Below are 17,732 nucleotides of genomic sequence, written 5' to 3'. Positions count from 1 at the left end.
TATCTCAAAAGGCCTGTCCTCATCAGACCAAAGTTGAAAAAAAACAACGCCATTTTCAGACTGGTGAAATATATTTACCAAAGCTTGAAATTGCGTCTTCACTGGTTAAATACGCTCGGACGAACGTAAATTATTAGCCCATTATTTTCAGGATTTCTCTGGATATTTTCTCGACCTAATAGCCCCCTAATTGCAACTGCGGGCTGATGAGGATGCAAATTAGCTGGCTACTTTGATCAGGCTAGTTAAAATGGCGTTTTATTTTGCAATTTTAGTCTGATGAGGACAGGCCTAAACAGGCTTAATTCTAAGCTTGCTGTGTCATAGTAACCATAGAGATGGCTGATTCAACCACTGTATAATTTATCTGTTATTAGGCCCTTGTATCGTAGAGATCATAACTCAATATGTACAGAGCAAGTAGAGACGTTGCTCTGTTATTTTATGGATAATGTATGTTCAATATTGTGCATAAGGCCAAATTTAAAAAAAACATGTTTAGCGTCCTGTTTTTTTTGAAAAATAGGAAGGAGGAGGCCCTTTTTTTTCTTTCAATATGGCCGCTCAAAATGGCCGCTCGGTACATTTTCCCTGACATTCAGGTTATTTTTCAAGATGGCGGCCGACAATTTTAATTTTTTTTTTTTAAACCAGAAATAGATCCATTTTAGCAATGTTTTTCATCTTTTTTTCTTAAAAAAAAAAAAATCAAACAAAATTCAAAATAAAAAAAAATAAAAAAAAATTATTTTTCTTCTCCAGTTCAAATGATTATTACATTGTAGAAATCCTTATTGCTAGAAAAAAGGCATGATATATTATTGACAAATTACTTGTTTATGGTGGTTCTTACTTTGTTAGTGTTGATTAAGTTCAAAACGTAAACGACTAGGCTATGTTGCATTTTGTTGGTGCATGTTATAAAAATGGGATCTGGACTAGGCCAGAAAATGGTGGAGGAGCGTCCATGCGCTAGACTTTGACTCCTACATGTATATCACCTTTCTCTTTATCTTTTGATGTTTTTATTTTCACAGTGACTCTTGTGCACACATACGGCCATATATTTCCTCTGGCCTGCAATATCTGTACATTGTACAAGACTTGATAACGCTTATTTGCTGAACATTTTGAGTGACTGGATTATGTATTAATTGGGTGTTTGCGAAAAGGAATAGGGCGATCTTGTAGTAACTGCTTGTGAAAAGGAGTAAGGAAACTGAAAGCACGATATGTCTCAGTTACAGTACTATACTTGTAGTGCAGGTGAATTGATGTTTATCTGATATGTTGACACAAGGAACAGCTTTATAATACAGGCCTACAAACACTTTGAATGGTCGTACATGTACATTGTTGAGTCAGCTACAGGTACTACATTAAGATCAAGCTGATATTCTTCCTAAATACTGTACAAAGAATTTCCTTCTCCATGGCACAATGTACTTGTTCATAATAATTTTGCTTTGTTTTTCTTCTTCATTGTTTGTGATGCTTCCTTTTATTTTTTTAAATATTTTTAAAATATCTTTAAAAAAACATTTATTTTGAATAAGAAGGGGGTTAGGACAATATTTCATGTACACTGTAGGCCTACACAAATGTATACAATTACCTAGTAGTGTTATCTAGCAATTGAAAAGGGGACCAGATCTGTCACTCATGCTATTTATATCTCACACCTTTTATCACCTTTTATCAGTACATGTGTAGGTCAAGGGCTGCTTACAATCCTACTTCTTATTTAATTTATATTGTATGATGTCATTCCGTGCAATGAAAAGAAACCATTTCAAAGCAAACAATGGTCAAACTTGAAGTCCCTGGAGCTGGCTGGACGAACCTCATTAGTAAGCCTCATTAGCTCCAAGCAGATACCAAACCGATACTGATGTTTTTTTTCTCTTTCTGTCCAACTCTTTGAGAAAGGCCCATGCAAACTCAGGATGCAGAGAATCAATAGAACTGGCGACAGTAACGGATCTTTTCCTTTTGGCACTTTACTAGTCTCAACTCCAGACTAACAGTGGTAATGGAATTATCTCAATCGTGTACTATGATTGACCTGTGCATGATGTACATCCTGTTTTGTTATTAAGAAAGTACTTGACATGAAGTTGTGCTTTTCAAACATACATGTATGGAGAGTAATGTATCAGTGATCAGGTATTTGCTCCAGTGACAATTGCTCCTGGCTTTATTTCGTCAGGAAGATACGGTTATGGTTAGGGTTGAGATTCGGTTTTAGAGTCTAAGGTTTAGCTTTAGGGGTAGGGTAACTAGGTATCAAGCAGAGGTACATGTAGTCTTGGGTTCGGGTTCTAAATCAGGAATGTCAGTTTCTGTAGGAAGTAACTGCAGATCAATTGTCACAGGAACATGTGTCCTACTACCTATAACCGCATTGACATTTACTTACAATGTAACAAACTTTATAGGAATATGTTAAAACAATAATGATAAATATATAAACAGTGACCTGTGTTCAAGTGGTCCCTCTTCGAGACGGGTTTAATCAAATATGATCCTGGCACTAAAGAAATATTGTGCCTTGAGGTAGTTAAGCACTTATCCTGCATAAATGCGCGCATAAATATGCCACGTGGAAATGTGTTTCTCCAGAGGCAGTATGGGGTATTAAGCGTGTTTGACATTTCATGCATGCATTTGAATATATATGAAGCGTTGAATCACATCCACCGGAAAGTCTACAATGAGAATTGACAGTTGAAATACATGAGCGAGGAATCCAATAGAATCATGCCATGAAGCTCTTTGTTAGATAAAAGCTCTCTGATAGCTTCAGTGTATTAGTGGTTGAAGCGTAGAACTTGCTCAAAGAATGCATTTATTGATTACCTATGCCTGTATTGTTCAATTGCCTTAAGTCATTCTGTCCCGCCATTCGAGTTGGGTCACTGTCCCCCTTTTCTGTCATTTTACCCCCCTTCTACAGGTCAACTGTAGGTCAATGTTACTGGCTGAAAAAATTGTTTAGGGATCACTTACATTTAAATTGCTTTTCAAAGGAAGCAATAGTATCCTAGGCCCTAGGGTGCCTTTTATAAAGTGTTTGATAATCTCAATAAGAAAACGTTGCACAAAGGTGCTCCAAACTGATCTCATAGGCCTGACACGTATATCATACCATGGTCTATGCTACCAACTGAACATATACATGTACATGTACATTTATATCCGTGCACAAACCATATGTTCATGTACATGTACAGAGTAGCACTACCGGTGTACGAGCCTACTGCATCAGTGCAAATTAAGAAGGGCATGGTACACAAGTACACAAATAACTCAGATTCAAATTTTGGCGGACCACGAGGAGAGAGAGAAATAAAGGAACACACTAATTACCAGCCTTTGTCTTCACACGCAGGCCCTTTGAATCACCCAACCCCAAAGACCACTGTCAATTTGCACTTCCTATCCAATGTTGATCAACGAAGAGCCTGTGCCAGGAGTCTAAGCCCTGCTAATTCCCTCCTATTCATTTTGCGCCATCCATCGGAGTACTATGCATACTACTAATACATTTGAAAAGCTTTAGCATTGAACTTTGAGCGAGACTGTTGGTATACTGTCTGTAGTCGAGTCTCTTTGCATTTCAGGCAGCGCTGTTGAGCCAAACCTCCCCTCCTTTCCTTTCGATTGGTCTCTCTGGAATTTATCTTGTTGGAATATATATCTATCCATCCAGGCTGCATTGTGTAATGTATTTCTAGCCCAAGGTCGATGCAACAGGAGTGGATATTATCATATTAATTTCAGGTATGTAACTACATGAACCAGTGGAGCCTGAGATCATATATCTTCAGGAGTGTGTTTTATGGGGGTATGTGTTGTGTGATTTATCGGCCATGCTATGCTGACAGAAAACTATCTTTGTAACCTTGCCACATAGCATCACGCTCTTCTCTCTCGTAGTGCGGTAACTATTATGCATGCAGCAGCCATCGTTGTTTAAATGTGGAATAGGATTTGGCATGCACAGACTGTTTCTGGCTCTACCGAATGGTCATCTTTAAGATAACTGTGAAAATTGTCAGATTCAGATAAAAAGGTGTGTTTACACTGGAGGATAGACCAGTACAAAGTCGTGATTGATGAAGAACAAAAAATATTCCCTTATTGATGCATGTGGTAAATGCTTTATTCGTATGACACAAAATAAGAGAATTATAGCAATCTATTTTAAAATTGTAATAGTGTAATGATGCATGGATATTGTTACATGGGCCTGATGGAGAAAGTCATACAATGTACCTGCTATTCTTCTTTATTTAAATACATGTGGTTAATTTAAGCGTGGTATTGTTCGAAGTGATTTATTAGATGCTGAGGTTGGAAAACTGATTGCCTTAATCTAAAGCTCCATTTCTCATTACAAATGTGTGGAATAAAACAAGGAGAGATATACATGTACATGTACATGTATTTAAAAAAAAAAAGGAAAGGAAAAGAGTCTAAACCAGTCAAAATTGGGGAGACTGCAATTGATGTTACATCATTCAAACTGTTGTGCATTTACATTATTGAATATTATTGTTGTAGTTGCAGCTCCTCGTGTCTAGCAGTTTGAAATTCTGGAGGACATTTAAATGCCCACTCTTTCATCAGAAGTATGGAAATAGTGAAATCGTGACCACACGTCTGTGGCTGAATGCTCTTTCCAAGGGCACCGTCTGCTATGAAAGACATGCTCTTTATCATCCATGCTAGGTGTGATACGTGTATGGATGAAATAGCTGGGTTCACACAATATTTTAAGTTGTATTAAGTTTAATCTGTGAAGATTTGTTAGTGTGAACAGAAAGCATGTCTGTGGCTGAATGCTCTTTCCAAGGGCACCGTCTGCTCTGAAAGACATGCTCTTTATCATCCATGCTAGTTGTGATACATGTAAAAAGGATGAAACAGCTGGGTTCACTCTACATATTAGTTCTATAAAATTTAATTTGTGAAGATTTGTAAACTGTGAACAGGAAACATTTATTAGTAAGATACCTGGGTGATTACTCAGGTGTTTGTATGTACAGTGCGTCCCAGAAATAACGAAACCGAGAAGTATCGATGTCTTATCATAACTTAATCACAACCATAATTAATGAATGATACATATTTGGAAAGCTTAGAGTCTCCTCTTTCAGTTGATGCTATTCATGTGATGCATATTTCATGCATGAGTGATTAAAAGCAATTTGAAGGAATGAAACCAAAAAGTAATTTGGCGGGCGGTATCTGAATTTCAAAGAAAAATTCATATTTCTAGAAAGTTCATTTTCTGCTCTTTCATATGATACCTTTTCTGGGATGCATGATATACAATATTTTCTTTGATAGTTACTAGACAAGAATTTTTATGACCTGAAACCTTTGCGACATGTGTGTGTTAGCGTGTGTCAGCCATAACATGTATGGAGGCAAGAAAGTTTTGTGGATTGCTTAAATACATAGTTTCATGATCGTATGATAGTGAATTTAATCATGGTGTGAATACTTTTGCGAACCTTTACCGCTCACAAAATTCCAAATAGTTTTACGCCCGCAATATTTTAGGTTACACATCACCTACTAGAAAATGTAGTTCTTGAAGATTAGTATAAAACGATAGCATTTTCAATGAGAACACAACTATCTAGTCTAGTCTGCACACATGCCGTGTGCTCCTTCAGTTCCATTGAAGCTCTTTATCGGCCCCATTCATAGAACGAAGCAGCTTGGAGAGCGAATGTGGTCGGTATTGATCAGGAATCCTTTGTGGTGATTGAGGGCTAAGCTGTTGATGACCTTGAACATGTGCGGAGATGCAGACAACATTGATTGCAATGGCGGGAGATAAAGCCTTCATGTTTGTTTTTCACCATTCTGTGATGCTGTGTAAGATGTGTGTGTACTGTATGCGTGTGGCGATGAAAAATCATTTCAGCTATGAAATCAACAGATGATTATTATAGAATATTAAGGATGAGGGGAAAATCATATGAAACTTACTTCACAAAGTGTTCTCATCAGTACATTAGCTAGCATAATATATATTTGTTTTGATTATAAATTCATCTTGAATTGTTACAAACTGTCTGTGTGATTTACACATCCTTTTTTTTTTGTCTTGCTAAATTTTTGTTACATGAGGTTTTCGGTATATTGTGTGTTTTACTGTTGGCTGTGTGACTGACCACAATTGACAGGACGATGAGGCCAGTCTTGAATGGGATGATTACATCTGAACATTTCTGATGGATGGTTCTGAATCCATGTCGGTCGAGACACCAGAGCTTGTATTCCTTGTGTGTTTTTGTTACAAGACTGACAGGGGACGAGGGGGTGATGAGAGATATTTGTAGGTTGACTTGCATACCGGGTACATGTATTTACCTGGCGAAAGGAGATACTGGTCAGACGCGAAGGTACGAGGAGTATATACATGTAGTGACCAGTCTGTCGGTCGTTGGATTGCATTTCAGTATCTGTCTAGATAAGAATTGGAGTCAGAGTAAAGTGCACGGCTCGCTGCACGGTCTCTACCTGTTGGCCTGGCTCAGGGCTTTGATTTGTCAAACTTTGAATTGTAAAATGGAAAAAATGAACTGATTGACAGACAACTTTCATACTTGCTACTCGATGATGCATAATTTTGAGAGAATTGGACTTGCCTGTAGTTTTTCTTTTCTTGTATTTCATTGTGCACTGAAGCCAGTGTGATGTTGATTGTAGAAGATGGTAGACCAGCATACTGCCTAATGTTTAGTCTTCTCTGTTTGAAAGCATGATGAGGCTTGATGAAATTGAACATTATTGAAACTAACGGAAATGCATCCAGTATTTTCTTTAGAACAGCTCAATATTTTAGTCTCTGTCATGAAATTTATGTCTCCTAGTCCTTGGCACTTTTTGTGTCTTCTTATACAAATCAAAATTAGTGATGTTAGAAAAACAACACAGAACTACACATTCCATTCGTATGCTCTGCTACAATACCACCAAGCAGTGCAGAGATGTTGTTTGGGCATTGAAATCTGTTTGCAAACTAACTTTATCAACTTGATTTAATGGCAAGATCAAACACAGGGTATGTTTGCCCTGGTTTATAAGCCCTTGTCAGATAATGGCTAATCTTGATAGGGGATGATCCTAGGAAATGAAAAGAATTAAAACAAGATTTTGTTCAGATGGAGCTCTCCTACTGTCAAGAAATCTAAAATCTGAAATCTGAAATTCTACACTCTCAAGATTAAGTTGAGTTCTTGTCATGTGATTGCAATATTGCATTGTGAAAACATATATGTGGAAAGGATTGTAAAAGGCTGATCATGTCGCAGAACAGTATTTGTGTACATACTGTGAGGTTTTTGGAATCATCAAAATGATAAGAAATTGGCCCAGTTTTGCTTTAGGTCACATGCAACAACTGTTAATGTACACAGAAATGTGTATATTAGGGAATACATTATACGTAGCATGAAGGTTGCGGTCCACAACCTTTAGTTATAACTTGTCATATTTTTAATATGAGGGCGTTTGAAGAGCCATTGTCTTCTGGGGACATTTCCTCTAGGATACTCTTCCACACTAACATAAAAATGATTTAAAATTCTCCCAATTTTTTATCTTCATCTTTCACATAACTCAACCTTCAATTCAATGGTTTGTGCTTGGCACTCCTATATATGAATATTACTTATTTTTATTAGCCATTTTTCTTTCTTTTTCCTAATTTAGAGTACCAGTAGTCCTTTTTTTATACAATGTAGGTCTCACCAGATCATTGATAAAATTCATTAATATAGTGGTTAGATTTGCTCATAAAAATGTTTTGTAGTTGTAATTTTAATGAGCCTTCAATTTAATTTGAATGGCAATATGTTTCTGTCTTGTTGAAAGCTATACCTCTTGGTATAATTGAATTCAATTTTATTAGAAACTTTCCAATATTTGAGAAAACACGTGCAGTGTTTTTAATGAGGTAAATTAAACTCCACTGTAGCAGTATATACTTGCCCTTCAATCGGAGGAGCATGCATGCTGCACCCTTTTTGTGTTCAGTACTTGTATGGAGGTTTGTCTGATTTGGGTGCTTTCATACAAAGTTGATAATTGTATACTCATATACACAATTCAAGGTTACAAATACATGTGCCTTGAAGAGCTTTTGTGGAGCGTTTTCTTTGTGTTCTCATTTTTTTCCATGGGCATGAAACTACAAAAAATAATTTGTAATAATGTTCTTGCATTGACCCAGTGTTGTAAATGATGTGTGGACAAAATGACAGGTGGGTGTACATGCTTTTTTAAATGTGGAAACATCAGAGCAGTTCCTTATTTCACCATTACGATTTTCTCTGATGGAAGTATGGTATTGGTAAAGTGAAAATGACAGGTGTTTTACTATAGTAATGGTGGTGATGATGATGATGATGATATATGATAATGATATATGATGATGATGATGATGCTGGCGAATCGGTGATGGTGATGGTCATGATGATGAAAGTAAGAATGATGAGGATGGTAATGATTGTAGTTATGGAAACTAATATGATATTATGATGGTGATGTGGAGAATGTTCGTGGCGATGTCAACTTTTGCGATTTTCGGGTGTGACTGTGAAGACAGCTAGTAGGCTTACATATGATGGACTTACGGGTTTCTACAAATGATGGAACTAGGATTCCTAAAATGTAGCTTATAATATCTTGGTGACATAAATAACTCACCTTACAAACGTGCAGACACACATCCAGCAGGATGGCAGACCCGTAATCAAAATTATTACATTTATTAAATATTCACATTATAAAACAAATTAATTTCTTTCTTGTTTTCACAGGTTGGTAGATAACTGGTAGACAGACACACCCCACACACACACACAAACACACAGACACATCCAAGATGGCCGACACGTTACCCAACGAGCTGGAGGAAGCTCCTCAGAGTCCCGCCATGAACGGCAAGTCGTCCGGGAAACACCGTGAGATCGACAACCTGGACTTGGACGATCCAGAGGTCCAAAAGGACATGCAGAGACCGGCACACATCAAGAACGACATCAAAGAGATGGACCGTAACAAGCGAGTCTCGCTCATTCTAAACAGCGAAGCTTTTAGAGAAGAACTAGAAGCCATCATCGACAGTCAACTAAAGGTAAGACTCGCTTGCCAATTCACGCCCGGCCCAAGGGAGAAAATGTTATTTGCATGCTTGTATTTTCATGTTGCTGTATTTAAACCAATATAATCATTTGAGTTATATAATTTTCACCAAAATTTGTGATCACCAGCACCTTATTTTTTAATGTCAGATTTGCATACTGATGATATTCAAATCTATCATGGGATTTAGTTTATATTTGATTGTTCTTGAAGGTTTACAGTCATTTCCTCTCTTCAATATTAGAACATAATGTATTTAGGGCATTGGCCTACATGTATTCATGTATGTCACTTTACAAGTCCCCCTCCCCCTAAAAAGAAATGTTTTTGTTGAAAAGGGAGTAAAATAGTGGTAATCTTGAGCTAGAGTGTTAAACATACAATACAAATTGCGAGAGGAAACGTAGCCTCTCCACCGAAGACATGTAGGCACTTCCTATGTATACGTTCCAACTTATTTGATAGAATAAGTAGTGTAGCATTCATAAGACCATTATTACATTGTATAGCATGGTTACACATTTAATAACCAGCCTGAAAATTCATACAGAATTGATTCAATATGTGCACAGTCCGCTCGTTATATTTACCCTCCAGCCCACTCATATTCAAATTCTGAGACAGGTAAACCTGTGAAGTGTAATGATAGATCAAAGTCTGAAAACCTATTCAGGAAACAGCTACATATCTTTCTCCAGACAATACCTTCCCATTTCAGTATCAAATTGATTTATGAACCCAGTAAATACTGGCACCATCTTGAAGTCTAAAAGTCATACTCTCCCAGTATTTTGTTCATAAAAATAAAATAAAACATTATCGTAGCAATGATACAAGGTTATATTCATTACTACCGAGCAGTCTGCAAATGAGGTTGAATACATTGACAAGAACAGAGAGATACTCATGGCTAGGGAAATTCTATCTAATAACTGTACTTAAAAACAGAGGGACTGTTTCATCTAGTGAAGGAAAGGAGGGGGGGGGGGGTACAGAAGGGTTCAAGATCAAGATAAATACCAAGCAGATGGGGTAAGGTTACATCTCTTCAGATTTTATTTACGACATCTGCAATCTATCTTATATTCTGCTTTAATAGAGCCAGAAAGGCATGAACTAATGGTCTTTCGCTTCTAGTCAACGTCTTTCTGGTTACACTTGGTTTTTCGGCCACCAGATGCATATGAGAAAGATAATATGCAGAGAGATGTTGATATCCAGTCTGTCTATGCTCATTATGATCAGTGAGTGGCCCGAGTGACTCGTATGGCGCCATTGAAATTAATGATTTGGAGCAAATAGAAGGAGATTCGAGAGACAAAGTCCTGACATTTAGAGGGAGAAAAAAAATATATACTGGAATGATGATTGTAGCTGAATTGGTGTTTTATGGAACTGCTTATGGTGTCCTATTTCAGTATTTTGAAATTTGCATACGGAAAGAAAGACAATGGTTGAATGGAGTGTAACCGTATAAATATTGTGGACTTTTTTGGTCTGTTACATTTCTCAGCAAAACAATAGCAGGGTGATTAAGTATTTACTGCAATCATAGATTGTATTCCATATAGAGTTTCATATTATCCTATTTTATTGCTTTCAAAACAAAATTCCTGATGGTTGTTTTGACTTCCAAAGTACATTTACATGTCGGTTGGCATTCTTACATGGCATATTATGATCCCACATAAGACTTACAAATAAAAGGATTTTGAATGGTCTGCAATGTCAGTAGTAGATGTAGATTTGAATAAGTAATTTTGTAAAGGCTCGTTGAATAAGTATTTTTTACTTGCATACATGCACACATACATAGTAAACAAAATAATTTACGATAACTTTCTCAAATAGCATTAGCGGAAACTTTCTTTGTCCATTCTTCAAAGTTATGAAACTTACTGGTTGTCCTTAACCCGCACTTGTTATGAGATATTTCCTGTCCATGTCCGTTGATATGCCATACCTGTACATTGATAGTTGTAAAGGAAACTGAAGGTTACCGGGGAGTTTTGTAATTTCCCCTTGCTTCACCTGGCAGGTTTCCCGCCGGACTAACCGGACATTAAATCCTGTGAAAGTGGCTTCAGGATATGTCCAATTTATTGGTGTATTTTTCAGATTTCCACAACATCCCGATAGCATTAGCAGCTATTTGTTGTGATCTGATACAAATTTTTGATAATGGTTTTCTGGAGTAGAAAGTATGGCTTCTGAGCAGTTGTGTCTCAATGATGTGCTGTAGACTTGACCTTACAGACATCCCTGGTCGGACTAGCCGGACATCAGATACTGCGAAGATGGCTTCAGGATATGTCCAATTTATCAGTGTATTTTTCTGATTTCCACAACATCCCTGATAGCAGCTATTTGTTGTGATCTGATAAAAAGATGAGATAATGTTTTCTGTAGTAGGAAGTGTGTATGGGTTCTAATAGCAGAAGTGTTATTTGTGTCTCATTGTTTTGTTGTAGTCTTATAAGTTTATTTGATTTGCAGACTAGACAGGTATAGGCGTAAGGAGGGGGCGTGAGGATAAGTTATGAAAATTAGGGCACACACAAGGAAAGAATACCTCAATCAATGCATGTTGAAATAGGACCTGTATATTCTTGATAAAAATGAAGCTTTTTTTGTATTTTAACAGCATCTCTTTGTAATTCAAAAGTTTCCAAAAGCAGTGATGCATATTATATTGTAGGCCTACATGTTATGATACCAAGATAATACATTTTTGAGATGTAACTTGGTGAAGGTTAAATTTTGGTTACTGTCATAAATCATTTGATACAAAATCTTTATCCCAACACAAAATGCTCCTGGCAAGACTTCTGTTCTGAAAGGGAGATTATTGTCCATTAACTGTCTGCTAGCATTCTATCAACCATAAGAAGAAAGGGACACAATAACAGAAGGACAAATTGGAGACATTTCATTGTGGGATTCCATGGGAAGATAGTCATTTTTGGAGCTTCCCTGGATATGGGTAAAGGATAACCCTGCGCTCTGTTTGTTGGCTGTTTATCAGACCAGTGAAAAACAGAACGCTGTGATTGTCGCTCAGGTGCTAGCTGTGGTGGGAAATTCTTGATGAATGAGTCAGACCTGTGGTCAGAGAATATTGTGATTTTAAAGGTGCTAGTCAACATTGAAGGATATAATTCAGTCCAAAGTACAATATGCAGAGAGATAAATAAATAAATAAGTAACATTAATGAAGCAATAAATAAAATAAATTAATGGATATATAAACTGATCTAACTAAGTAATAAATAAGTAAGTAAAAATACAATTAAAAATTTAGCAAAAAACAAACAAAATAGAAACTACCACCAAATGAAATTTCTCTTTATAATTTGATTTGTAGATAATTGTGGCACATTTTACAGCTTGGATGTTTTCAAATTGCAATGAGGATTGTTTTTTTCTCACCCAACATTGTGGGATATGTTTTTAATCAGGGATGAAGCCTTATGAAATCATCTTGAAAGCTTTGGCCATCAGGGTGTGCACGAGGCTACATTGTAGATCATCTTGAAGGCTTTGGCCTTCACAGTGTGAAAAGGATTAGGTGTCCAATGCTATTTCTGAAATGGAACAGATAATTTATAAGTCTGTACCACAAACACAATCCCTGTAGGCCTACATATAAATGTATGTTTGATGTCTTCATAAGCTACTATTTCCTTCTTAACGATTTCTGAGAAACCATTTTCAAGGGAAACAAAAAATGTGGTCTTTGTAGACAGATGGTCACTAAAGCAGGTTTGACTGTATCAATTGGCATGGAGTCTGTGAACCAGACTACACGTTTATGTTTTGGGTCTGGAGGCCAAGCCTAAAGTCAGTCCTAGGAAGGTGATGATGATTCATGTCGCGGATACCAACATGATCCCATGTCATGTGGCTCCCGAGTGGGTCGTCACTGGTGCATGCCTCATGAATCCAGAACATTACCTACAGGTAGGGACGACTTAGTTTGCAGGTACGAACCCTTGTCAACCTTGTCTGTCATAGTGCGTAACAGAATGTCTGAACTGAGAGACTATCCAGACTGCACAGCCTACTCCACTCCATAGGCCCTATAGCTCCTCTTTATTTGATACAGTGAGAGACTAAAACATATGCTTGGCTCAAGGCTTACTGGAATTGTTTTTAAGTGTTAATTCAGGGTCTGTGCTTGGAGACTACTGACAAATGTGAATTGGATTTGGTCGTTGCCAGAGCGTTGCCAGAGTGCGTGGAAGATATTCATGCAAATTTTCCTTCAGAGTGTCAAATACTACCACATGAATTAAAGAAAGTACATGTACATGTAGGACATAAATTACTCAGAAATATCTGAGGGATGTCTTTAAAAAAAATCTTCCACATGAAATGTCAGAGAAAAAGGGAAGAGGCATGAGAGATTGGAGATTAGGGACCAATGCAGCATCCCTGATGTTGCAGTACATGTATTTAACATACAATGACCCGCATATGCCTTTGGCAGTGACAGAAGCAAGGTTTTCACTACACTGGTGCAAGGATATGCATTATGTTCATAGTGCAGGCAATAATTTTCTTGAGTAGTCGCATCAAGTGTCGTTGGAATATTCATATGTTTGGAGGTCATGGTTTGAGAATACTTTCCAAATACATTCAAGTGACAGCTTTAGTGTCCCTCAATTTTGATTGAAATGTGTCCAGTGTTTTCGTTTAAGAATAGCCAGTGTTTCCTAATTTTCAGAAAATATGAACAACATATTAATTTGCTGCAGTTTTTATCTCTTCCAATAAAAATTATACCTAGGTTTAAGAATATTTTATGCAGGATGATTCAGTCCTCAGCAATCATGAAACAAATATTACATGTTTTTGTCTGTCGAGGCATGACCATAACTGTTGATGTTTATAAAGGGTGTCCAAAACCTTATTGAACAATGCATCGCTCAAGAAAAGAATGGATTACATAGATATCCTAAACTAACATTGAACTGCTTGATAGTTATACAATGCGGAGGAAATACAAAATATTTAGAAAAATTTTATCCTTCATGGATGGAAAAGTATAACAAGCAAGTGATTAGCAAAATCTTTTGAAAACAATACAGTTTGAACATTTCAGAAGGCTGTTTTTTTCTTCATTCGTCTTTGGTCTTTCCAGAATATTTCTAATAGATTGCAAATTGTCTGAGCTCTGAAACAATTCCCCAATCCTTCAGACAAGCAAATTTGTAAATGTAATATTTGCAATATATTTGCACAAATTGGATAATTTGAACACTTGATGTACATGTAGACTTCGGTAGCAAGCAGACGAATTCTGACTATTTTTATTTCTTATTATTTTTAATGCTTGAAATTGATTTAGTATTAAGCATATTTTATCACACTAAGTCATGATAGAGTGAAAAATCTTGTCCTTTTTGTTTTTCCTGTAAGTCTGTGCTTCTGTCAGGAAACGTCTTAAGCGGGTTGAGAATAGTCACAATACATCAATTTTCTGGCTTGAATTCTAGCTTACCTCCTCAAATGAGAATAGTATGCCAATTATCAACAACCTTTTATTCTATACAATTATTCCCCAGTAAATTTCATATTTCCAGACGAGGTGGTATCAGGTAAGAATTTCTTCCTGCGGCCTCGACATACATAAGGGGCAAGATCTAGGTCACTGGAGGGTATATTCGTCATGGCAACCCAAGATCCCACCAGTGATTGATATAGTTTGGATATTCTATCCTCCAGGTTGCTTCATTGAAGCACTATTTACCCAGAAATAGAGTCAACATGGAAGTGAATAGCTGCGTAAAGTTAGCGTTTCCTGCAATTCACAAAGACCGATGGTGGTGTAGGCCGAGTCAGACTAGGGTTTGTGTTCTGCAATAAACACAAATTATACAACCAGGTCATTCCTCAAATATTTTGCTCTCCCGTTCCCCAGAGTGAGCATGAAAGCGCTTGCACAGTGCATGCCAGTGTGGTTTAACTGAATGTGTTTATATACAGTAGTATTTTTATTTTTAGCTTAGTAGTGGTACTAGTAGTGGTGGTTATTTTACCTGACAGCTAAGAAAGCATGTGCTTGTTGGAAATGGAATGAAATTAGAAAGAAGCACGTTCATATCAGATTTTAATACCGGTACATGATAATTTTGTGTGTCTACATATATATAATAATTGTAATACAGGCCTGAAAGATCAAATAAAGAATAACAAAAAATATAGATGAAAATACAAAGACATCAATGCAATTATCTTTCCATCTCCACTTGCTGCAATGCAGGTTTTATCATGTCATCAGTTAGTCATCAGTCAGTTATATAGTATTAGCTGTACAGCTTTGTTTAAAAGAAGATACAGTATAGCCTACATGTTATAGGCCAAGTACCTTATGAAATGCTTGACAATGATGCTCATTATGCAGGGGCCTCGGGGGCATCTAATTAATAAGCCCACTGATAATTTTACACAATGACCTTACTAAGCAACTAATTGCTGCTTTAATTGTCCACGACTTTGATTTTCCCATTATACTTGATGATGCCTCACTAGATGCAGAATATTCATCAGAGCCTCGGTTTACATTTGTTTTCAAAGCCAATCATAAATACCATCCATCTATCCATGATGTTCTGCAGTGTGATTAAACATTGAATAGCCATTTCCGCAAAACATCCCCCCCCCCCCTCCATCCCCCCCCCCCCTCCATCCCCCCTCATCAGAGGCCCATCACATCATCTTTTATCATCCGGCTGATCGTACCCTAGTTTCATGTTCTCATTGAAGAACCAATGTCCCTCTCCTTCTCTACACGTTGTAGCATTGCCCGGTGAAGAAGGCAGCTGCAAAATAAGGGTGTGTCTCTCTACACACTACAGCATGCTAGCTGGCTGAGCTGAGAGGCGATGAGATAGAGAGAGAGGGAAAGAGGGAGGTAGACTACAGCCTGTACATGATTGCAGTCTGCCAGAGTGTACGTACTGATGCTGCTATGTATGCATGCAGTGGTACTGGTACGCAAAGCATGATCTGTGTATATTGCATCCTTGGAATGCAATTTTGTGCTCATGGACATGCGGAGAGGTCTCGTGTAGGGAAAACAAACCTTCTTGTAGTGTGGTAGTTTGTAATGTAAGACTCTGTCAAGTGCCTCGATTCTACATTTGTAACAAATAATGTGTTTAATAAATATCTCAGTTTCATAGGATTATTGTTGATGCAACACATTAAGGCATGGGTAATACTTTTCCATCCAAGTATGGATTACCTGTTACATGAAGCCCATGCATTCGGATGTAATATTTTTATCAGCAAGTACAAGCCATTAGGATATTATGATAAGAAATATCATAACAGAAAGGGCAGCATAATGTTGTCTGATAGTGAATTACATTTTATTGTGTTGCCTTTAAAATGTGGTGAACTGTATAAAGTTCTTTTCTTCTTTTTCATCTTAACATACATGTATGAAATTAGGCCATTCTGTGATTAATATTAGAATAGTCCCATGCATTCATTTTAGTGTACTTCTATACGTGGTACATATGATAGTTTTTACAATGTATAACACGTAACAAATAATTCAACAAAATATAAAAAACACAAGATAAAAGGAAGGCTAAAATCTCAGACTAATCATCAGCTAGAGTCACTTGCTAATATTCTCTTTTTGCTAAAGGCCGTCTCTCCTTACTTACCTTTGCTCGACCCATAACCCAGTAATTCGCATGCCCTAACAGCAGCATTCCAGCCGTGATCATGAACTAGACCCTCTGAAATTACCTGTGCTCCGTGTACCAAGCTTGAGTCAAGTGCACTTGATTGGGAAGAGGATTATGTTTGGGGGGGGGGGGGGGGGGGGAGTCTAAGACAAAATCTGAACTGTCAAAGTCAAAAGATGGTCCTGTACATGTTTGTTTTTCTTATAACCTGGTAAATTACTTTACCCTACCAGCAGCATTCCAGCCGTGATCATGAACTTGCCCTCTGAAATTACTTGTGCTCAGTGCACCAAGCTCAAGTCAAGTGCAATGATGAGGAGGATGGGGAGTTGGTGTGTGAGGGGGAGGGGGGTATTACATGTACTTGTCAATGCTTGGAGACGGTTTTGCACTACATGTACATTACTTGGTAAATCATTGACTATACCCTACCAGTAGCATGCCAACCATGATCCAGAATTTTCCCTCTGAAATAGACGGTGCTTAGGTGGTCCAAGCATGTGTCAAGTGCTTTCGGTTGCGAGGAGGAGAAGAAGGGAGGGGGTGGGATGAGGGATGTTGAACATGACTCCATCAAGGTCAGGAGATAGTTGCATGCAGCTGAAATATAAGTGGGAAGATTCGACCTTGACTTTCCGCTGTGTATTTTATTCATTATTCAAGCGAGTCTGTCTGCCCTCATATTATTACATGAGCTGCCAGAACGGTAGGAGGGGGATTGTACAAAAGTCATCACAAAGTGACTCAATGCACACTATATGTTTAGAAAATACATTGTACCTAAAGCCCATGTGTAAATAGCATGATATTTGTTCATATCTCAGACTATGTAAATGGTTAAAATCGGTGTAGGCTGGAAAT

At 37.4% G+C, this 17,732-nt stretch overlaps 1 protein-coding gene across 6 annotated transcripts in view; it reads left to right on the top strand.

Moving 5' to 3' along the window:
• Positions 1-17,732, top strand: part of LOC575014 (gamma-adducin) — a 102,934-nt gene that overhangs the window by 23,707 nt on the left and 61,495 nt on the right. For 2 of the 6 annotated variants that reach the window (XM_030985826.1, XM_030985825.1), the window contains exons 1-2: positions 3,643-3,783; positions 8,844-9,160. In XM_030985826.1, coding sequence (XP_030841686.1) covers positions 8,909-9,160 — 252 coding nt within the window. In that variant the 5' untranslated portion in view covers positions 3,643-3,783; positions 8,844-8,908. Of the gene's footprint in view, positions 1-3,642; positions 3,784-8,843; positions 9,161-17,732 lie in introns of those variants that run through there. The other 4 variants (XM_030985824.1, XM_030985823.1, XM_030985821.1 and 1 more) reach the window with 3 other exon arrangements.

This window comes from Strongylocentrotus purpuratus, unplaced genomic scaffold (genome assembly GCF_000002235.5).
Source record: "Strongylocentrotus purpuratus isolate Spur 01 unplaced genomic scaffold, Spur_5.0 spur5_scaffold_15, whole genome shotgun sequence".
NCBI lineage: Eukaryota > Metazoa > Echinodermata > Echinoidea > Camarodonta > Strongylocentrotidae > Strongylocentrotus > Strongylocentrotus purpuratus.
Note: the sequence above shows the minus strand (reverse complement) of the source record. Positions and strands in the feature narration are given on the sequence as shown.